Source organism: Catharus ustulatus, chromosome 9, assembly GCF_009819885.2.
Source record: "Catharus ustulatus isolate bCatUst1 chromosome 9, bCatUst1.pri.v2, whole genome shotgun sequence".
NCBI lineage: Eukaryota > Metazoa > Chordata > Aves > Passeriformes > Turdidae > Catharus > Catharus ustulatus.
In genome coordinates this window covers 13,262,254-13,286,223 of record NC_046229.1, presented here as the reverse complement: position 1 = coordinate 13,286,223, position 23,970 = coordinate 13,262,254, and the positions used below count along the sequence as shown (strand labels likewise).

The 23,970-nt window shown below is 38.8% G+C and overlaps 1 protein-coding gene across 1 annotated transcript in view; it reads left to right on the top strand.

Annotated features, from left to right (window-relative positions):
* Positions 1-23,605, top strand: part of LOC117000262 (vitellogenin-1-like) — a 43,083-nt gene extending 19,478 nt beyond the window's left edge. The window contains exons 14-36 of the mRNA XM_033067761.1: positions 141-265; positions 350-451; positions 536-655; positions 908-1,097; positions 1,186-1,279; positions 1,392-1,577; positions 6,684-6,828; positions 8,331-8,550; positions 9,416-9,585; positions 10,241-10,661; positions 10,893-11,155; positions 11,242-11,298; positions 11,993-12,202; positions 13,226-13,432; positions 14,571-14,713; positions 15,258-15,396; positions 16,561-16,696; positions 17,395-17,581; positions 17,968-18,065; positions 18,638-18,732; positions 18,838-18,997; positions 20,180-20,341; positions 23,301-23,605. Coding sequence (XP_032923652.1) covers positions 141-265; positions 350-451; positions 536-655; positions 908-1,097; positions 1,186-1,279; positions 1,392-1,577; positions 6,684-6,828; positions 8,331-8,550; positions 9,416-9,585; positions 10,241-10,661; positions 10,893-11,155; positions 11,242-11,298; positions 11,993-12,202; positions 13,226-13,432; positions 14,571-14,713; positions 15,258-15,396; positions 16,561-16,696; positions 17,395-17,581; positions 17,968-18,065; positions 18,638-18,732; positions 18,838-18,997; positions 20,180-20,341; positions 23,301-23,419 — 3,749 coding nt within the window. The 3' untranslated portion in view covers positions 23,420-23,605. The remainder of the gene's footprint in view (positions 1-140; positions 266-349; positions 452-535; positions 656-907; positions 1,098-1,185; positions 1,280-1,391; positions 1,578-6,683; positions 6,829-8,330; positions 8,551-9,415; positions 9,586-10,240; positions 10,662-10,892; positions 11,156-11,241; positions 11,299-11,992; positions 12,203-13,225; positions 13,433-14,570; positions 14,714-15,257; positions 15,397-16,560; positions 16,697-17,394; positions 17,582-17,967; positions 18,066-18,637; positions 18,733-18,837; positions 18,998-20,179; positions 20,342-23,300) is intronic.
* The last annotated feature ends 365 nt before the right edge of the window (positions 23,606-23,970 follow it).

The window sequence follows — 23,970 nt, the reverse complement described above, 5'->3', positions numbered from 1 at the left end:
GTTTTAGAACACCAGTTTTATAGCTGAGTTTTCTGGCCTTGCTCATATGATGCTGATTATTAAATTAGTAAATGGACACAATCTGCACACTCTGACCTAAAAACTAACTGTGCTGTGTCTCACTGCCTGTTTCTCTGCAGAGTTCCTTATGAGTGGGCTGGCAGCTAAATATTTGGTATTGAATAATGCGGGTAGCTTAATTCCAGCTATGGCAATGTCCCAGCTGCAGACACATTTCCTTGGAAGAGTGGCTGATCCCTTGGAGGTAATTTGGTCTACCCACAGCTTGCCTGTCATCCCTTCTTACAACTGTCATCCACTGGCATCTGCACTTTACTTCTTCCCACAGGTAGGAATAGCAGTTGAAGGACTGCAGGAGATATTTGCTAAAGGTTACTCTCCTGACAGGGACTGGGAGACTGACTATGACTTCAAGAAAATCCTGAAAACGGTAAATTCTGGGGGAGAAGAAAATCTCTAATATTGCTTTCTCAAATGTTATGAAGAATCAGGCTTTTTTCATCTTCTCACACAGCTCTCTGACTGGAAGGCATTCTCCAGTGACAAACCTTTTGCGTCAGGTTACTTGAAGATGTTTGGCCAAGAGCTGTTTTTTGGTGGACTTGATAAAAACGCCATCCAAAATGCACTGCAGGTATCATTTTTAAAGCACCACTACCCAAGCATCAAAAGCTCTAAAATACTCTTACTTTCATTCATTCTCTCACTTTTATAAATTCATGGTTGGCTTTTTTGTCTCTAGTATTAATCAAGGCAAATAAGGTCAAGCTTTGATCAGGATTATTTATAATCATTGCTGGCAGAATTTCCCTGAGGCATAGTTAACGACACGGATCATGATATTCAAGTTCTGCTTATTTAGACATGTTGAACTCTGTAATTGCAGGCATGGTATGGATCTGATGAAAAAATCCCTTCACTAAGGAGAATAATCAGTAGCCTTCAAAGTGGTATAGGGAGGCAGTGGACCAAAGCTCTCCTGTCCTCTGAGATCCGCCGCATTGTGCCCACCTGCACTGGCTTCCCAACAGAGACCAGCTTCTATTACTCCTCTGTCACAAAAGTGGCAGGAAATGGTAACATATCTCATTGCTTTAGCAATACAAACATTCTTGCTAGGACTGGAGGGCTTTTTTAACCCTTTATTTGCTTTCTTTGTAACAGTTCAAGCACAGATTACGCCTTCTCCAAAGTCTGATTTCAGACTGACTGAGTTACTAAATGCCAACATTAAGCTGAGATCCAAAACAAGTCTAAGGTAAGTATTATGCATAAAAGAAAAGAATAATATTTTCAATTGACAGAGGCCATAAATATTCAACAGCTGTTTGCTGCATGAACGTAATTATACCTTCATTCTACCTTTTCAGCATGGCCAAGGAGGTGACCTTTGTAATGGGCATCAACACACACACAGTCCAGGCAGGGCTGGAATCACGCACCAAAATGAATGCTCATATACCTGTGAATGTTGTTGCCACCATCCAGACAAAGGAAAAAAGTATCAAAATTGAAATTCCGCCATGTAAAGATGAGACTAACATAATTAGCCTAAGGTAAGACATAGCACTTAGAATCTTTCTATTATAGCAAAGCAGAGTCTCTTAAATAAACCCAAATACATTTAGGAAACTTGTCTTTGAATTACAGTTTGGATGAGTGGTGGTGACTGGTATAGTCCATGTTTATTTTAAATGAAGTGACATGCACTAAAGCTTTGCTTGAAAATATGTGTTGTTTTCTGTGGTCTTCACCTGAAAATCCTCCCCAGGACTACATCTCAGTTGTTGAGATCCATAAGCTATCTGAAATATAAATGATACAGAATTTCTATCTTGATACAAATATTTGAACTGGAAACACTAGGTAAGATATAAGCCAGCTGAATCCTACAAGTTGGAACAGTTAGCCCATCTATATGTGCATTAGATGCCTTGAAGCATAGAGGGTTTGGTGTCTCTTATGTCTTTACCTTGTTCCCCTGTGGCTGCCATTTGGTATTCTTTCCTGTTAGGTCTCCTTGATTTATTATCAGTGCATGCAATTACAATGCTCTCTGGAAAACTGTTGTAGCCAGATGCCAAACAAATGAAAACAGATGGAAATACAAACGCAAAGAGTGGGAGGAAACAGAAAGAGTATGTCCAAGGAATCAAAGCAGTAGACCAAACTTAGAAAACCTTCACGCACACACACATGAAAAACCTGAGAAAGAGAAGCTGGAAATTCATCACAAAGGAAAAAGCTTCACTGACAACAGAAATCGGCAATTACACAAACACTGAAATGTTAACAAGTTTCTGCTCTAGGAATGCAGCCGTAACAAAAGAGCTCAGTTGCTTGATCCAGCTGCAATTAGCATTCATGGCTGCTGGCCCAGAGATGCTCTGCAGGTCTCCTCAATTTAGCCACCAGTTAGGCTAATCATTATTTTCCCTTGTCCTTCAATAGTCACAGACCATTTGACGTGCATTTGACATCTCATCCTCCTCCCTAACACAATTCCTCCACTCCATCAAGTGTGGCTGTGATAAGGTTCTCTCCATGCAGAGGTAGGGAGGGTCTCAGCATTTCAGAGATGAAAAGTTAGCTGCATGTTTTTTTGGTTGTTTCTTATGGAGGCCAGGACAGGCTGCTCCTAAGGTCATCAGGGACATCAGGAAACAACTCTCACTAGTTCCCACTGGTAGGGAGGGTGAGGCAGATATTAATGAACTCAATAAGCCCACTGAACTGAAATGAGAATATTGAATACTGATAGAGAGTTTAGAGCCTCAAGCAGAGAGAAATATTAGCAGAAGGATCCTCCCTGCAAATAAATAAAAAATATTCTCCTCCTTTGACTCAAGGGGAGATCAAATGAGACACAAAAAGGGTTAAAGGCATTGCCATAAAGCATAAAGCAAGTCAGTATCAGAAACAAGGTATTACAGCAGAGAAGCCCATGAGTTCCAGCACAAGCCCTGCTCTAGACCCTGCAGCATTACCATTTATAAAGTGAAGTAGTCACTTGGAAATAGCTCCATAATGTCAAGTATATGAGAAAGCTAATACTCACTAGATGACTTCTAGCACCATCAATTTCTCTCCAAAAAGCATTCCCATTCACTGTTACAAAACAAATGGCCAGTGGAAACCACACAGAGCAATGAAACAGCAATGAGTGCAAGTGAAGGCAAAGCAATAACTAGAGAATGTAACATTGAACCACATCACTGAGGAGGTCAAAGACCAAGCAAAGTAAAATCTTAGAGGTATGAAGAGAAACAACCAGGCATGGTAGAGAGAAATGAGATAGATATATAGATACAGATATATAGATATATCTATATATAGCTATATAGACTGAGTTAAAAATTTTAGTTCAACATAGTCTTTTTCTTCCTTTTGCATATATCTACCAAATAATAAAGATCCAATTGAAGTAAATATTTTAGAGATATTGTGACACCTTCCCTTGTTAGCTTTAAATTCCCCATTTAAAGAAGTAGTTTTAGAAAGCTATTGATTTTTCATGTGTTTGTAAGCTCTGTTCGAAATATTTTAGTATTGGGCACTGTCTTGGTCAACAGGTTACCTTCTACAGTCCCATGTCATTAAAGCTAGACAGAATGTGATATTTTCCCCATCATCTCTCACATTCAGACATAGGAAGCAAACAGTTTTCAATAGCATTAAGTTCATTTATATCCTGCACATCATAAAGGATCATAAAGGTTATAACCTGTCACAGCAGTGGGACTTACATAAATTTTTCAAGAGCCAAAGAGAAATTCAAGTAAGTAATCACAGGCAAAAAAAAAAAAAAAAAAAAAAAAAAAACCAAAAACTAGAAAACTTTGGTGATAGAGAGGTTGCATTCCCAAGACAAATCAGCACATTATGGGCTCAACTCTCTCTATAGCAAAAACCAGAGTACAGTAATTAATTCTACTATGGAGAGAATATATAGCATGTGTTTCAATTCAATCCTATCAAAATTTAATTAAAAATAATGGTTATTTTTAAGGCTCTTTTAACATAATTATTTAGTATACTACAGATGGCTACTTCAACATACTTTTAAACAAAATTCACAAGAAGTAAAAATCAAATAAATTTCAGGGGAAATTAGAGCTCTGTGATTAAAGTATAAACATGGAGAGCTGCCAGAGAATGCACTTTGCTAATATACCACATATTCATAATGACAGCCTACTGAAGTATGTACATAATCATGAATAGAGCTTGTATCATACATAAGGTTTTTTGCTTATTTTAGCTGTAAGATAAGCAGAAATTGCTTCAAATAGGCATCTTATGTATAAGATAAACCAGGTAATTAGAAAACTCTTTGTCCAACATGATTACACCATGTATAGCAGAAAATGCAGAAGAGGCAGCATAAGCTGTGATCTTGTTGAGGCAGCAAGGTATGTTTGGGGGGCAGGAAAGGGAAACAGGTTGGGCTCCAACTCTCTGTTTTTATAACACCTTTGCACCAAAGTTGGAAGGAAGATGTGTAGGAAAGGCAGAAGATTTTGTTTCACCACATCAGAAAGAGCGCTAAAGATCTGGCTGGCTGATTGCATCTTGTTTCTCATTTATTTACATGTGATGTCACACTGTGTCTTAAAACCTGGGAAAATAGTTTTTTGTTGATTGGTTTTTTTGTTTTAAACAGACATTGGAGCTCTTCTGTCCCCATGTTAGAGATGTGTGTAAGGCTACTCTCTGAAACATCAGTGGGTCCAACATAGCGGAGTTGCTTGTCCCTTACCCCTGCAGTGAGTTTGGCTTACAGCACAGCTTCTCTCATCCAAAAAATGCACTAATACATATTGGAAAATCTCCTTTTTATTTTTTTCTCTCTTGTGTGGGATCAGAGAGAACAGATTCTTTCATACCATAGCTTTAGGCCTTCTTTGTGACTGTTTTTTCTTGTTAAAGCACCAGAGCTGGCTCTTGTAGCCTATTTTTACTGTGCCGTGTGATTCTGCAGACATTGACATGTGTCACCTGTGATGCAGCTACATTTGTCGGCTCTCTGTGCTCAACAGGGAGGAATCGATCCTTCGCTTTCATTAGGTGGCAGGAGTAGACTATTGGCATAAAAATACTAAAAAATTGGAAAAGAAACCCCAGGGCTTTCTGCTTGGAGATCCAGCCTGCAGTTCAGTGGTCATTTGAATTATTGAATGGGATTAAAATAAAACTATTTCCTTTTTTGTCTCTTTACCCAGATGAGCCATCTGAAATGCAAGTTGATTTGTATTTTCTTTTATCCCTTCAGCTTGTTAGGGAGAATATTTTATTTCAGATTCCATTCTTCAAGGTTCTCCTATCACCCAGCGTGGAGCGTTGCTGTCATGTCCTTATCTAAAAAAAGAGAGAGATGGAAAAGAAAACAAAGCCCACAGGTGACACACGTTTTATTGAGGTGTTCCACATGAAGAGCAATTGTGTGCTTTACATTGCACACAGCACGGTAGGAGCCTTCAAGAGGAAGAGAGGGCTATCAAATGAATACAAATTCATCTTTCAAATAGGTTAGATTGGAATTGCTCAGGCTAGTACAGTGTGGACTGTATTAAAATAGAGACCATTTTGAGACCATCTTTCCATTCACTGTCACAGCGGCCAGCTCCATTGGCAGACCACAAAAGCCCCAGGGCAAAGAGATCAGCTCCATCCTTGAGAAAGAGCACGTGGGGAATTTGGAGACGGATGTTAGCTGATAAAGAGCTAATAAGGTAGAGCCAGCACAGTGTTAATAGCTGAGGGAAATAGGTTTTGTCTCTCAAAGGCGCTTCAGTGTTCAAGATGTTTCTCTGACCCAAAACAAAACTCACAGTTCACAGCACCATAACAAGCTCCCTGAAGAACGTTGGGTATGAATGTGGGGTTCAGAATATTTAGCCACGAGAGCCTCAGTCTTATGCTGCCCCTTCTGTCTCTTATCTGCGATCCTGCCTAATACACCCAGAGTTCACAACACTGGAAACAATGTACTGCACACATTTACATAAATAGGCTCTTAACCTTCCTGCACAACTCTCCTGACCCCTTGCCAAGTCATGGCCAAGCCATTAGTACTAGTGAATTTAAATCAAGCTGGAGACACTTACTTTCATGATTTCATGCTCCTTTCTCCAATTCTGCTTTAATAAAAATTGCACAGGAAACAGCATTCAGTAGCCACCAGTCCCCAGGTTGTTTTTTGAAGTTATGGCAGTATTTTTCCAAATATAATGTCAAAAGAAATTACAACTAAAGCTAGTGCAGTGAAAATACAGAAGATGAGTTTAAAAATTTAGAATTCCAGGAGCTCAAAATAGGAAACTCAAAAATTTAATAATGTAATCCACAACCAGGCTTCTAAGAAAGTGTGCTATTTTTCATGAAATTAGGGTATGAAGATCCAACCAACCATAATGTTTTTAACCTGTACACATGATTTTAAAAGCCTAACTGAGCTATCTGTTCCCTGAGATTGGTCTGTGTCTTTATTGACTCCTAGCAGTCCTTGAAAATACAGCTAACAGGAAGGATGCTGTAAATGTCTGTAAAGCAATTTGCAGGGTATGATACTTGTTGCTGAGTGCAGGCTACAAGGCATTATTTAGGTCTTTTCTTCAGTAGTGTTTTATCAATACAGGTTTCCTCTGATGTTTATTCTCCAGGTCTAAGACATTTGCTGTTACACGAAATATTGGGGATTTGGCTGCTAGTAAGACAACTCCAGTTCTTTTACCTGAAGCAGTGCCCAACATAATGAAGACGTCCTTCAATTCAGATTCTGCATCAGGAGAGACTGAAAACATTGGGGTAAATGATGTAGTGTCTGACTATTATCTTTTGGGCTTCTAAGCCGTAGGAAACCATTTCTTTTCTCTATAGGAGAGGGTACAATTCATCTCTGACCAATGTTGCTTCACTCAAAATAAGTCAGGTTCAATCTAATAACACAAATAGCTTTATAGTAACATTATTTTAAAAACTGGAGTGTAATACATCAAACTTGAAACACTTTTTCTAAAGCAAAAGCATTTTCTTTGGTAATTAATTTTGCACTGCCATCTACAGGCCCACAATCTTTAAAATTGTTTGCAATCATTATGCAAGCATCACATTCCTGGGGCAGTCACAAATGTTCCACAAGATCCTCCACTTCCAGAGCCGAATTTAATGCTTATAAGCATCCTGATTCAAGGATGGAGTGCAGTTTGTGTCAGGACTGCCTGAGCCAGGTTTCCGTAAAAGCCAGGATAGGCTTTCTGAGATGGGCAGTGTTGTGAAGGCATCACTGTGAGAATTCATTCAGTGAAAGACTGACAGAGGTGAGGAATCCTGTTCTGGTTTCATTGTTATCCTGCAACTCTGAAGGGTTTTCAGATAAAATAAGAGATGAACAGAGGACAGGAACAGCACTTTCCTACAGAGAAGTCAATAGACAAACGTGCTATCAGTGAGAGCACTTTCCAATATCCTGGAACATGCTTTCTTCCACTTTGTGCCTCTGTGCTGCCCTTCTTGAAAACTTGGCAATCCAAAGTTATTCTTAAATGAACAGCAACTGAAAAATGGCACTGAGACGGGCATTTCCCAGTATCACTGGAAACTCCAGGGTTTTTGGTAGGGTTCATGCAAGGCTGGAATCTTGTGAGGCATGATAAACTGCATAAAAAAACTAATTGCAATCCTGAATTATACGTGAAACAAAAGCTTGTGATTATTGTGTCTTTAGGTATTTGCTTCATTGCTTCAGGAAATCATAGTTTTCGTTTCATGGATTTGATTCCAATTTTAATTAATTTTTTCTTCTGCAAGCATTGCTTATTACATGTAAATTACAGTTTTTAGTGAAAATTTCTAATAGATTATATGCTTTGAACATTTAATTGATATAGTGTCACATTCATGTCAGACCTCATCTGAGTCAGAATTTTTGTGGACATAGTTGAAAGTTCTGTTGTCTGACACATCAAAAATCAAAGGAAAAAACTCCAGTCAGTCTAAGGCACACTCAGTTTTATCAAGAACCTGTTAACACTGTCTAAAATTCCAGGAAAACAAAATTAAATATTTAGAATTAATTTGTGATTAATTTCCCATTCTTATAACCTGAAGCTCTTTTTACAATAGGTAGTCTAATCAACCCATTCAGATGATAATTTTTTTCCAATTTAAAACCAAGTAGTCCTATGTTACAGCCTTGCTATCTCAAATAAACTGGTTAACTCCCCCTGCAGAGTACAGGTAATTTTCTCTATAGCATGCAGGTATTCCTCTCACTGTTGTCTGAGTTAACTGGACATGTGTGCTAACAGGATAAACAGTCTGCAGAGGATGTTTCATCTGGAAATCCCTTTTCTTCTGGACACTCTTCTTCCCAAAAAGAGCCATTTGTTCAGTCCATGTGCTTCAATGCAAGTACATTTGGAGTTCAAGTGTGTGTTGAGAAGAAAAGCGTGCATGCAGCATTTATCAAAAACCTGCCTCTTTATTACCTAGTTGGAGAGCACGCCCTGAGAATAAGCTTCAAGCCAGGTAAATACAAGTGGGCACAAGAAAGAAAATAGTGGGTGAAGGTATACACACACACACATAGATAAATTGATACAGATGTCTATGTACATATATATTTTTTGCATCATAAGTACCACTAAATCTGTAATTAGATGTACCCGGCCTGCCAGGACTGGCAACAGACTATGCTCACAGCAGGCATCCATTTCTACCCCACTCGCCTGAGCAGCAATTTCCCAGCTCTCCCAGCAATGTCACTCAGCACGGCCAGTGTCAAGCAGAGCTGATCTGTGCCTGCAGAGTGTGTCTGATGCATCCTGAATCATTGGATTTGGGATGCAAGCACGGAGCAATTGGACATGGGCAACAGATCTGATGCAGTGTCCTGTAGCTACATTCTAAAACCCAGACTCTAAAAGGGAATTATGGATTAACCCTGCCAGGATCTAGTCCTTAATGTCTTAATCCATGATCATAAGAAATAAAAGCACAGCAGGCCACTGAATCTAGGTCTCCTAAGTACCAAACTAATGGCGAAACCATTGGGCCATTCTTTAGTGTCCAGGAGTTGAGCCTCAATTCCTATCTGATGTTTAATTCACTAGCCCATGGTTTATCTCTTTAAGCAATCCAATTCACTTGACTTAAATCTGCTGATTATTTTGTTTATTGTCTTGAAAAGAATCCAGTATCCTGGTAATATTTTAAAATGTGGTTGCCATTATGTGCTCTAGCTCTTAGAGAAATTTTTAAACGAAGTTGCTTGATACCAATAATAATCATTGAGCTTTTATATTTGAGAAAAAATTGCTAAATAAATTATGGTAAAATTGGCTTATTCTCTCATTCAGTTGCTAATAGTAACAGTAATGTCATGCAATTTCAGTTTACACTGAGGCACCTATTGAAAAAATACAAGTCACAATTCAAGCAGGAGACCAAGCTCCTACAAAAATGATACGTCTAGTAACATTTGAAGATCCAAAGGCACAAGCATCTTCCAGAAAAGAAGCAATTAAAAAAGTGAAGAAAATCCTTGCTGACACTGATGATCAGGTACTGCTGCGAAATTCCACTTCTGGATTTGTGGGAGACATTACACAAAGCTTGTTTTTATTCCTTCTACTAAGTAGCTTCCTTTGTGTAGATATTATGTCAAAGCGGAAAATAAAGACAAATTTTTGGGTACACAAGTCTTTCAGCAGGTGTTTTGTTAGCACTTATCCTTCTGCAAGTGAAAGACATTAGAAAGAGCAGGTTGGTTTTGTATGCTTTTCTGAAAATATCTTGTAAGAGACAAAATAGCTGTTGTGTGGCCAAAAAGTAGTCTGTTATTTACAGCTCCTGCAACTGCAGCAAAATGCTCTGACACCAACTACACAACCTGCCCTGAGTCAGTGACAGCGCCAGCATTGTCATTACTGATAGCAGTTACATGTCATTGTTTGGTCAACAGCTGCTGCACACACTCCTTATCACCTAAGTGTTTGGGGTATTGTTCTGCTTATGTGTGGGTTTAACACATTGTTATGAAATAGCCTTTGAATTATTGTGATGTGTTGCAAGAATGTTATCAAGCACACACCTTGGCTTCTCCGGCAGCAGAGATTCAGAGGTTACTTATGTTTTTACTTGTGTTGTTCTGATTTTACTTATGTTGTTCTGCAGGAACATAGAAAAATAACTTTTTTCCAATGTTACCCTTGACTAGGGGACAAGAAAATACAGGAGCTCTTCATCCAGTGCCAGCAGCACCAGTGCAAGTGCTGAGAGTACAACGAGCAGCCCCTCCAGCAGCGACTCTGGTGACAGAGCATCACAGGAAGGTGCCCAGATAAATCTGAAAGCAGGGCTCTCCAAAGCCAAAGGAAAGAAGTTCTACCCCTTTGGAGACAGTGGCAGTAGCAGCAGCAGTGGCAGCAGCAGCAGTAGCAGTAGCAGCAGCAAAAGCAGTAGTAGCAGCAGCAGTGGCAGTAGTAGTGATAGTAGTAGCAGTAGTAGTAGCAGTGGCAGTAGTAGCAGCAAGAGTAGCAGCAAGAATAGCAGCAAGAGTAGCAGCAGTAGTAGCAGCAAGAGTAGCAGTAGTAGCAGCAAGAGCAGCAGTAGTAGCAGCAAGAGCAGCAGTAGTAGCAGCAAAAGCAGTAGTAATAGCAGCAAGAGCAGCAATAGTAGCAGCAAAAGCAGTAGTAATAGCAGCAAGAGCAGCAGTAGTGGCAGTAAGAGCAGCAATAGTAGTAGTAAGAGCAATAGTAGCAGTAGTAAGAGTAGCAGCAGCAAGGACAGCAGCAGCAAGGACAGCAGCAGCAGTAGGAGCAGCAGAAGCAGTAGTAGCAGCAGCAAAGGCAGTAGCAGAGGCAGCACAGGTAGCAGCAGCAGTAGCAAAGCATCTGGTACAAAGCATAAGGCTAAGAAGCAGTCCAAGACCACATCATTCCCACTTGCCAGTGCTGCTGAAGGAGAGAGAGGTGTCAGTGAGCAGAAGCCCAAAACACAGAGCAGCAGCAGCAGCAGCAGTGAGAGCTCTGGTGCTTCCCATTGGCACAGCAAACCTGACAAACGAGCTGAGACCAACCACGGCAAGCCCCAAGTGAACAGTGGCAGTACTCATGACATTTCCACAGAATGGGTAAAATGTCTGTCTAATACTTTGACTTCTGCCAGGAGGTGATCTTGACTGAGCTGTGGGTAATAACTTCTTTTGGAATTTTGCAGAAATCTCACCTTCCAAAAGTGTACAGTCTCCGCTTCAAGTCTGCTCACGTCCATTGGGTAGGTGCCTAATTCAAGTGCACATTGCCATGGTAGCTGCAGCTGATGTGATCAAGCCTGTTACTGAAGGGCTTTGTTTGGGCTATTTCCCTTGACCATTCCATAATGCCCAATAACAATACTGATGATCAACAAAAGAAGCAGATTTATTACTAATATTTATTACACTGCAGCTTTTTGGTGTTGCAGCACTTGCAATTCTCAAATTTGGGTCAGGACACACAAATGCAGTCAAAGCTAGGTTAACAAAGACCATGGGGGAATGACAGAACAGTGGGGCCTTCCAATGGGCACAGTTATGTCCACAGTTCTTAGGCAACCATGGCAAAACTATTACATGGATTTTTTCAGAAACCAGGTTCAGTACACATTATGGCAGTAAGGTATTTTTAGCATGTATTAGAAGGGTGATAATGGAGTGGCTTTTGTGGGTGTTGCCTGTACAGCTATTATATATCCTGCATGTGAAAGAGGAAGATGATTTATACTGTTATTCATAACATAGTATTATCTTTATTTTTCTGGATGTGGATGTATTTGACTACTTATGAAATGCCACTTTTCATTTTCCCTAGCATTACACCCAAACAGCGTGATGTTGTCATTTGCAATCAGTGTCTATGCAGTCTTTCTTTCAACAGAGGCTGAAACTAAAAGCTATCTCATAGACTTTTAACCTATTTTTATTTCATAGCATCCACATCATAAAGGATCAAGCAGCTCATCATCATCTTCCTCTGAGTCAGGAAGCAGCCACAGAAACAGCAGCAGCAGCAGCAGCAGCAGCAGCAGCAGCAGCAGCAGCAGCCACCACCATGGAGAAAATTCTGCCCACAACTCAAACAGAAGCAAAAAAGTCAGCACCCACCACCACCACAGCCATGGCTCCAGCCTGACACATGAGGTACAACCCTGTGTGTGGTACCCAGAGCAGCCAGGCTCAGCTGGCTGCTGAGCAGGAGCTGTACATGTGCTGGCACTAACCAGCTGAGGGGCTAGGCTCAGGAGGAGCACTAAAAGTCAAGTCTGTAAATTGAAAGTCAAAGTTCATTGAGATATTTCCCCCACAGAAAAAAACCCAACTTTTTTTTCTTCCAAATCCCCTTGTGTTCAGGCTTTTGTTTGCCTGTTTCCTTTCCTTCATATCTGAAGGTATTTGTAGTATGTGAAAGCCTGGATTTGGAAATTATACACATTGAAGGGAATGTAGCTGTGAGTTAAAGAGGAAAGAATTTTCTTTTCCCTGTGAAAACCCAGAATACAAAATCAGTTGCTTTAGGTAAAAATAAGGAAGAGATAAATAAGTCTGCCTAATTATTTTTAAATGTGTACTGGAGGTCACAAGTGCATGTAGAGTATAACTAAAATCAGACTTTCCATGGACATTACTGATTGGTAAATGTGAAGGCCCATTAAGCACAGATCGTCTTTACCTTTATTATGCACTTAGTATTCTATAATTGAACTGCATAAAGGTATCTACATAATAATAGGACAGATAGCTCTGCAAATTCAGGCAATGTTTAGGGAAAGTCTATTACTAAGCAGGATTTCAAAATATTTGATTGGCTTGATGAAATTATAATATAGGAAAATAAGTTGTGAATGTGTATACTACTCTGAATGTCTCTAGTACACATTGTAGGCAGCTATTTGAAACATTAAAATAATGAAAAAAGCCTTCTGTATGCATAAAGATAGCTTGGAAGTGCCTTGGATCCCTCATCAAAATAATCACGTTTTTGAATAATTAAGTTTCCTACCGAATCCATCCTTAACTATTGTGGATATAGAAATATGTGCTGCAAAGTAAACTGATGAAGGACAAGGGCTGCAGCCTGCTATCAGCACACATGAACTGGACTGCAGGCTCTCTGGTGAATACACAGAAATACTTAAGCACAGATGGTTGGGGGCTCTTTTTCAGCGCAACTTCCTAGGAGACGTAATTCCACCTGGCATTACGGTCGTGGCACAGGCAATAAGGAGTGACAACAAAAATCAAGGTTATCAAGCTACAGCATATGTTCGTTCTGATGCTGCCAAAGTTGATGTGCAACTAGTTGTGGTTCAGCTGGCTGAGACCAACTGGAAAGTGTGTGCTGATGCTGTGATATTGCCTCTGAAAGCACAGGTAAGTGCACAGGCAGCTTCGCACAGGGACACATCTACAAAGCCCAGAGCAGGCACAGAGAATCTCCTGATTAGGAGTATAAACAGGAAAGGCATGCTTATTTTTAAATGTTTCATAAATTTGGGGAAGTTTCAGGAAATGTTTTACCATTCTTTTGAATTAAAAATAGATAATAGTGAAAAAAAAAATAACGCACTTCAAAATCTGGCAAAAATATTGATTTTTCAAGATAAATCAAAATATAAACAATAAAGGCATAAAAATGTTTGAAAAAATGACTTCTTCATCACTATTTATTGTTTGTTCTAATATGAGTTTTCTTGTCTGGGAATCTGCCTGTTTTCCTGTGTATAATTTATTGACCCCAAGATTAGCTCACTTGGTTACAGCATGGTGTTGATAACACTAAGGACATGGATTTGATCCCTGTATGGGCCATTCACTTCGGAGTTGAACTCTTTCTGGATGGAGTTGGATGATCCTTCTTGGTCCCTTCCAAGACTGTTCTGTGATTTCAAAAGAATTATCACTCAAATATATTTACAATGTTGTATTTCTTAGATTTTATATGAAAAGATGGAAAAAACAAAGTTGGCTAACACGTTGATGCCAAAGAGAGCATCCTAAATGAAGGAACAGGTCCTTACTTGTTTTGCATATCCCTGTGCTGTGCTTCCCACAAATTTTTTAGAACAAGAGATGTTTGTGCAAAAATTTAAAAACCTTAGCTTTTTGCAGCTGCAATTGACAAATTCAACATGATATTCAGTATTGACTAAAGAGGGGGTGGGTTCAAATAAGGAGGTCTTGGGGAAGCCAAAGAGAAATTATAGTGCAGTCCTCTTCTAGTAAAAAACTGCATATTGATTAGGAAGTTACCACGTCTAAGGAAATCTCAACAGGTTTCAGTGGCTGCTTTGAGACAGGATATGCAGCTCTGCACAGACCAGAAAACTTTTGCTATTATGCCTCAGATTTTGCATGAAGAAGTCAAAATTTCTCTGTTTAGAGTAGAAGATTGGAAATATGAAGGATCAATGCACAAATTGGTGAAAGAAAATTTTGTACTTTGAAATGGTCAAAGTTCATTCTGGTATTCTTTTCTGAATTTTGGGTGACTGTTTCCCTGTTTACAAAGGCCAGGCTGAGATGGGGCAAGGAGTGCCAGGATTACAGGATAGCAGCAGTGACTACCACAGGACAGCTGGCAAGGAAGCCAGCTGCACAGCTGAAGGTGCAATGGGGAAAGCTTCCATCCTGGATAAAAAAGACAAGCACAGCGTATGTAATTCATTATTTCCTAAGTTTTTATTTGACTTTTTTTTTTTATAAGTTTTTTATTTTACTTTTTTGCCCTACTTGGCTTTTGAAAAACACTGAAAGAATTGGATGGAATTTTTCATCCCAAACTGTCCAGATAGTGCTTGAATGGATACCACAAGTTCAGTGGTACTCAAGTATTGTGTGAATGTGTTCTACTTTTTCCACGTGTTTCATATTAAATGATAGCCTCCAAATATTTTAAAGGTATGCTTGATTTCGTTTTCAATATTAAATTATTTGCTATTTCAGTGCAAAATGCCTTTTTTGTTTTTAAACTTTTCTTCTATTCAGTCTCAAAAAATAACCATTTTAAATAAGCAAAATAGAACCAGTGTGTTTCTTCTGGATAAAATAAATCATTTAATTTGACTCAAGGTATTATTTCCTTGACTTTTCAGTTCTTCCATTTTTTCCTGGTTTTTTGGATATGCCAGTAGTGCTCGCGGTCCCATGTGTGCTTTTGTTCATGCACCTGAGTTTGTCACATCTTGTTTATCTCTAGATTCATGCAATACATTCCTGGTGCAGCACTCGTGTTGGGCTTCTCAGAAGTACATCAGAGAAATCCATCTCATGAATTTATAGTAAGAGCAGCTGCAACATCTCCACGAACAATTGATACAGTAATTAAAGCTCCTGAGGTACGTTAAATTTTTATTTTGTTTTTCCTTACCTTGAATGATTTTCAGCTTGGAATGTTTTGACACTCAATGTAAAGAAATAAAAAGCAAAACATTCCCTTTTAGAGAAGCTGCTATATACCTGACTATATTAGGTGAGTGTTCAAATACATACAACAGTTCTCCTGATTTTGTGCTGCTTTGGCTCAGTGCAGTAGTAAGTTGAAAATCAGACTCTGTAGTCAAATAATTTATTTGCATTCTGAGAGCAGTGGTGAGGCCGAATTGTCTCACGTGTGACTGCTCTGCACTCACACCTCTATGCATTTTTACCCAGCGTGGCTAGTCCTTGCATGAGGCTCTCAGAGCAGACAGAGGGGGCCTTGAGGACACTTTGCACTCTGCTGCAGCCACAAACAGCATCTGTGTGTGCTGGCACTCCAGCCCCACAGCTGCAGTAACCTTGCCTGATGTGACTGCTCTGAGCAAGCCACAAATACAGCTCTGCTCTGACCAAACTGGAGCAGTTAGCCACCCTCCCACAGCAGCCTGCAGCAGGGTCTGCACAGTCCCAGCAATTCATTGTCCACCAAATCCCTATGCACCTCTTTGAAAATTTTCCCCTATGGACCTCTGGTAAATTAATAACAGCCAGCTATTCATAGACAGAAACCCGTGTGTCTTTAACCCTCCATAGTGCTTCAGTACTGCAGGATCTTTAACATGTGACAATGAAGAAGTCAGTGCATTAGACATTCATTTGATTCTCTTGGCAAATATAATTTGTAGCTCCAGTGAAGGATCTTACCCCAGTGCTGAACATGCTGTTTTTCAGCCCTTAATGGATGATACTCATTTTTCCAAACACGTCCATCATCTCAGTTACTCAACTTGTTATCTTATTTTTTAAGAAGTCACTCAATTATCACTTAAACTTATCTCTGTTACTTTTCAATGTTCTTAACAACTTCTCAAAAAGTCAAGTATGACTAGAAGAGATGATAATAATTCCTCACAAAAGCTGAAGGTTAGGATGCATTTTGCAGAGACTAACACAACTTCAGTTGTAGAAATGCATCTTCAAGAGTTTTTTTTTTCCCAAGATAAGAGTGGGGGTTTTTTGCAGTCATATCTTGAGCATATGGTTCAATTTATCTTAATGTATTTTCATTTCTGCTTTTTCAGGTAACACTTTATTGTCAGGGATTCCGATTGCCATTCACTCTGCCCTTAGGCCCATCTCCAGCTGACAAGACTCGAGATATCACTGCCTGGAATTTATTTCCTGAAATAGCTTCACAAATAGCACAAGAAGATCAATGTAAATGTTACTTATATGTTTGTCTCATGAATAAGCAATGTGTGTAGATCCGTACTCTGCCATGACTGGGCCTTGCCTTTCCTTCTAATGGTCTTGTGAGGAAGCACAGCATCTGCAGCCCTGCTTCCAGCAGTTTGTTCCCTCACAGAGAAGCAGGTTTTTTGGCAGATGAATGAAGAGGCTTCAAACTGCTCTAAACATTCAGAGTTTGGGAATCACTCCTGTCTTCAAGGACTAGAGGTTGTATTTTGCCCCTCCTGAGAAGGTGCCAGCTCTTCATTGAGAGGCATCAGGTGATGGGCACAAGAGAGTCCATGTATTTTCTGGCCAGTTTATTTTATTCAAAAAGGAACTATGTGAGTCTCTACCTGGTTGGTGCCTAGCACTCCTGTGGGAAAAGGGGAGTTTTTATCATAGTTTGTTATGGCATCCAGTTTCTCAAGAATTTTATATATTTTAGTCCCTGTTAGCTTGAGTTTTTTTGTTTGGCATGTAATCAAAATCAATACTAGTATAGTGTAGAGCAGGTAGTTATTTTCTAGTGTTCTCATGTAAGGTTCTCTCTGGCTTCTGCCAAGGAAGTAAAGTTTTCTTCCTGTTTGCTGAGTAGTTCAGTCTCATAGAGGTGTCTTTCAGTTCTTCACAGTAACACATACAGTGCTCATATCTGCCATTTCTTTTACGGTTTTATTTTGCAGCCACGTGTGAAATCAGGGAGAGAGATTTCAAAACATTTGATCGTGTGAGCCATTCATATTCTTTCAATAAAAGCTGCAACCTGGTGGCGGTTCAAGACTGTACTGAATACCCAAAATTCATCATTACTACAAGAAAGGTTGATCCTCAATCTTTCTCAAGAAAGGTTCACATAAACACAACATTAGCGTAAGTGTGGTTTATACTGAGGTATAAAGTTTCTCAAGGAGTTGGTCTGGGAGTGGGACATATCTAGTTTCTAGCTGAAACTGGTTTTCAATGAGACATATGGGGAAAGAGAATTTCCAGAAAGGGTCCTCATCTGAGACCCTATGGTGTAGTTTCTCTTGTCTTGAATTCCACAGCCACCAATGTGTGATAACTTGCTTACTAAGTCCCCATGCTGTGTTTTCTTTAAAGGTTGAATATCAAAGCCCATCATCCCAATGAATTTTGCACTTTGGAAAGAAAACTGTTGTTCATTCATTCAAATTCAGATAGTCACATATATCTATATTTTTCACATTTTAAATTAACCGCTAATTTATTCTCTTTTATTTTTGCTTTTTCTGAAGGAACATCACAATCTGTCCTGCCTCAAATTCATCTCTCCTTGTGGCATACAATGAAAAACAAGTTCTATCACACAGTGGAGAGTTTGAGTATGAAAAAGGTAAGGTGTGATACCCAGTTTTTCAGGACTGACCTGGGAACTAAATATCAAGATTTTATAAATTTCACAGAAAAATCTCAGTGTAAAGAAAACACAATTGGAATTAATTGAAAGAGAAAACTAAAGACTACTTTCTTAAGATTTTCATTGATTATGTTCATGTTTCCTATAGTATGTACACTCTTACTTTCCTGCAGCATAACTGACAGGTGAATAAAGCCCCTTCTTATAATATACCCAGGTTGGTGATTGTTCAGAAAAAAAGTTCATGTTACAGTCACAGAGAGCTGCTTTAGTTCAGACATTTTGCTGGAGCAGCACCACTGTCATTATCATTTCAAAATTTAGCACACAGGATACAGAAGTCAGTTCCAGCTATGGGTAACAGCAGTAGAATATTTTTGAAAATATATTATTTCTTCTATTTTTGTTTTTCCTCTCCACTTAAATATATATATTTAACTGCAGCAGCAAAATTATCATCATGAAGGAAAATGCATTGTGTGGGCTCTGTGCTGCAGTTTCCCCATTAATTTAAGACAATCACTGTATGATTCACCATCTCTTTCCAGGCGATGTTAAAATTTATAAAAATGGCAAAACTGTTACTGTGGAAGTTCCAGCACTTGGATTGAAGAGGGTGACTTTTGATGGTGTAAATCTTAAGGTACTGCACTGACTTTCAATGTTACTGCTTTCTTTCTGCCTAGTGCCTTGCTGGTGTGACAGACCAACACTTCAGCACTCACTACAAAGGTGTGCTATTTTGCAGGTTACAGTTGCTTCATGGATGAAAGGAAAGACCTGTGGAGTTTGTGGCAATAATGACAGAGAAAAGGAAAATGAATTCCTCATGCCAAACCATAGGCTGGCACACAGCTGTTCTGCATTTGTTCATTCATGGGTATTGCTGGAAGAAACCTGCTCTGGTGGTGAGTGGATCTGGGAAAACTTTATGCTTGGATAGATTACAATTTCACTTTTCCTCTGCCAACATCTAGAATTTTTATTTTTTTTTAAATCAGTAGATACCGTTTACTTAGAAACTTCAATAGCAATGTGTATCCATTTTAACTTTATTAACCACTGACTGTTTAAAACACAGCTTGTGAATATAGAGAATATATGCTCCAGCAAAAGTCTTTGTCTCGTGCAATTCAGTGTTAAATAATTGATTTTTGTTTCTTACACTGAGGAGCTTTTTTCTTGCAAGGCAAAATCAGCCCTAATCTTGCTTCCACTGAAAAAAGTGTGATTTTCACCTTTGTATCGAAACAGTTTTAGCTGTTGTCTGCAGACTTAATTTCACCACACAAATTGCAGACTATGAATGCAGTGTCAGATGCTACATTTATGTAAATTTCCAAAGCACAAAAAATTTTATTTTTGTTCTGCTCCATGTGAGGGTGCAATCTCAGGAAAATATTTAGAACTATTCCTACACTAAAAAGCTTCATCTTACATGTAGCTGGAAAAACAATGTTAGACTGCCATAATATCAATACAATTTTGTTTGGTAGGTCTCCATTTACCTTGGACCCGAAATAATTTTATTGAAGTTAATGGTTGCTTTCTCCTTGACTTCAGTGGCAGCAGAATTGTACTTATCTGTGTGTCAGGAAACAGAGTCGTAGCTGGGATCCTGTTAAGTTACATTATACCTTTCTAGTGAGATAATTGCAGCATTATAAAAATCATCCAATACAAAAATTATCCTTGTTGTTATTATATAAATGCTGCCCTTTTTTTTATCCATTCACTACGGTTGACATTTTTCCTAATGCAATGAAGTAGCCATTGTGCTTGCAGTATCTATTCTTAATAGCTTTCAGACAAGAGAGGTTATTTTCTGTGTATTATGTAGTTCTAAAAAACTGAGTATACATGATTCCATTTGGGTTATACTGTGCAATTAGATTTTAAAAATAGCTCCCCTTTCAGACTCTTTCCTCAACTTGTTATTGTCCTATCTTGATAACCTCACTACTGTGAAAATGGTTTGTCAGATACCTGTGTTTTAATAAAAGCCAAGGAGAAAATATAGACCTTTATTATTGCAAGGATCGATTGGGATTTATTTCTACAATTTTAACTACCTTTCCTTTTCCTCTTAGGGTGCAAGCTGCAGCGCAGCTATGTGAAGCTGAATCGAAATCCTACTGTTGATGGTGAGGAATCTACGTGCTACTCTGTTGACCCAGTCCTGAAATGTATGAAAGACTGTACTCCAATCGAAAAAGCCTCAGTAAAGGTTGGCTTCCACTGCTTCCCAAAAGGTACAGTATTTTTCTCCCTCCATGTGTCATGTACTGCAGGAGCTGTCAGAGCCCTTGAAAGAACAAAAAACAGCACAGCCATGCACAGACCTGTATTGCTCTGGCTCCTCTCTGAGCTGCTGTTTTTAATCCCCTTAGTATTTGCTATAACTGCTGACAGTGCTGGCCAGCTAAAAGCTAGGTGAGGTGATGGCAGGTAGCATCATCTGAGAAAAACATTTGAGGAGGTAAAAGGGGCAGCAGCGATCAATAAAACCACAAAATAAAATTTGTCATGTCTTCAGGATCTCCATAAAGTTGAGATAACCAACACTGAGTCCTTTTATGTACATTACAGCCTGCAATTTCGTGTAGACCAGGGCAGGCAAGGCAATTGAAAGTCAGTCAAGTAGTGTGACATGAGTGCTGTAATTAGACTGCCATGCCATGCCACTGTGCAATACATCAGCAAAAACACATTGCTGGAAGTTTCTCTAGATTGTTCCAGAAAATGGTTTGGTTTTTAAGGTTTTTTTATATACACATACTCATGCCCTAGATTTAAAAAAAAAAAAAAAAAAAAAAAAAGCTTTTTGCTCATTTCATTTATACCAGGACATGAAGCACTGTCTAACACAGTTTTACACCGAAGTTGTATAATCATGAAAGAAAAATCCAACCTGAAACGTACAGATATTTCTGGTTCATTCTTTCCTAAGTCTTTTAATTAATTACCTATATAGCTTACAGGGAAACCTACCATTAGGAAATATCTATTGAAGTGATTTGCTCTCTGCTAACCATTGTTGGCCAAATCCATTGTTAGCTGGAATAAGCCAGTGTAGTTTCACTGGATCCAATGCACCCGGTGTTGAGTAGTACTGGAAAGGACAGGGTATTTATGTCTGAATTTAAACATCTGTGTAGAACTTTGCACTTTACTTGTGTTATTAATATCTGCAATGTGCTGAATCAGCCCAGAAAAGTCGAGAGGATCTCTCTATAATAGTCAAATATCTGCAACAGCCTATTCAACAAGTAGCACAGAGAGAGTGTTAATAGTTTTCTGATGGCTCCCTGAGATGAGAATGGATGCATTCTTTCATAAATAGAAAAACCCACCCTCCACAAAAAATCCTTCCAAAATCTTGTTATATCCATGTTTCACAGATTTCTATTGTGTATCCAAGTCTGTATCTCTGAAGTGTCATAACCCCAGACCACTCACTGCCTCAGAATATTAGGCTATAATAAAGCTGTCTCATTCTCTCACAAAACTGTTTGAGAAAAGAGGAAAATCAGAAAAAAAGATGTTAGTTGTTGCAGCCAGTGCTGCTTTCAGAGCAACTGCAGGCTTCTCTTGTTCATTACTGAAGCAGAGACTAAGTCTGCTTGCAATACTTCTAATCAAGGCCTTATTTATTTGTTTATTCATTTATTTGTCCTGAAGAGGAAGCAGAAAAAGAGGAGGAGGGGGAGAAGAAAGAAAAAAAGATGCCATTTATTGTTCTTCAGCTTGCTAAATTTTTCTTAGGCTAAGGATCAATATACAACGCTAGTACTTTAAAACCATTTTTTTTCTTTCATGTCTGATCACTTGGAGAAGCAGTAGAAACTGTAGAAATCTTCATCTTTCTCTATCTAGGAACATGCATGTACAGGACAAAGAACTTTTCTCAACTTTTTATACGAGAATTCATACATGATAGTTTTCTGTTTCAAAACTGAAGGACCCCATCACTGTCACCAGTGGAGCAAGGACAAAATGAAGTACAAGAATGCATAATTTCTCCTGTTGTCCCCAAATCAGCAAGACTGTGGCCTTAGGAACTTAACTGAGGCAGGCATCAGTCCAAGTTTAAGTCCACATATTGGTTTATATTTCAAACATGCCACAAGGGCTATGCATGGGGATCAGTTACTCAACCATGATCCAGTTTGCAAGGAAACTATTTCCTACATGGATATGAATGTGCTCAGACCCACAGAGTGCCAAGAGTAAGAGACATGATGTATATAAAAAGCAGAATTCAGACATTTTATAGCATTTCTCCTTTCACAGCCTGAAAACATAATACATATTTTTAAAGGCATCTCCTGCATCTTTCTGGGAAATATTTATTATCCAGTTTATTATCCAGTTTAAAACCTGTGCTTAATGTTGGACAGTAATTTAGCCACGGAGAGTGTTAACCTTTCAGAAGATAAGTGACTGATGCAACCTGAACTCATACAGCAGTGTCCATATTTCCCTGTGATGAGGGATGGCATGTTATAAATATACTGTCCAACTAAGGAATAAAACAAATGGAAGTAAAATTATGAAAGCTTTATGCATTCTCATTATACAAACTTAATCTAAATGGATGTCCTAATATTCTTCCAGATGCAATGATAAACCTCCAACTAGCTAGGAATATTTATTGGGAGGATGAATATCATTATTCCATTTAGATTATTTCAGCATTAAGGAATATGGCTTATTCAAGCTGCTGTTGATAAAGCAGTGTGGTAAGGTTAATACTGCAACTGACAATGCTCTGCCAGATTTCACAATATATGGGAAACTTTAATTAGAAGTTTATGAACCTCTGAAAATTCTCCAAAGGGCTTACCCTTCAGAAATGAACCTCGACAAATAGCTGAAATACCCAGTGATAGGCAGCACTAACAGAAGTGATTGCTGATGTGGGTTGGTACGTGGTGGTCTTACACTGACAGGGGCGACCTCCAGCACTTTCACAGCCTCCTTTTGTCTTTGTGCTTCATGAGATGTAATTCAGTTTGGTTTTAGGGAAGTATTACAGTAATTATATCATGGATGAAAATCCTGTTCCAAGTCAATGAGTCAGATGTCAGTCGTGAGGGCAGGATTTCACTCTTTACTTGATGAGGGAGTTGACAGCCATCAAAACAGTATTTCTTTGAAATGTGTTAATTTGCTTGATGTTAGTTAACAATGGCTTCACTCTCCTGACAGAAACTGCTGTAAGCCTGTTGGAATGGCAGAAAAGCAGCGATAAGAAATCTGCGTTTGAGGATGTTGTGGAGTCTGTGGATGCTGACATTGATTGTTCCTGCACTGGCAGCTGTAGTTAAGCTAAACGCTTCAGCGTTGTGCTATAGACATACTACACAAATAATTGAATAGCTGGACAGATAAGAAGGGAACATAATAGCTGTAGTAAAATATTAAGAAAGGTGCTTGAGGAAAATAAGCCTACTGCAAAGTCAAATGCATTATGTACAGTCTGCACTGCTTAATAAATATGTTCATTAAATAAGTATTCATGTGGTCTCTCTTTATTTTTCCCTATCAACAAAACAATCAGGCCAACTATAATATTATACAGAAATTCCGCTCCCTTTTATCTGCGATATAATTACAGCAGTCTGCTCTTAAAATTATGTTCACTAGGTGATGAAAGGAAAACATGATTACGGCTACTGCTAACATTCCATTGTGCAAAGAATTTCATATTTAGCATACTAAAGACACAGTAAGCATTTGTTTTCTTTTATGTTTTCTGGTAAAGAGCAACGTCTGTTCCTGGAATCGTTCTGCAAAAAAAAATATATTTTACTCCCAGCAAGACCATTAGCCTTAGTACATTCTACAAAGGAATGAATTGGACTGCTAGACTCCCACT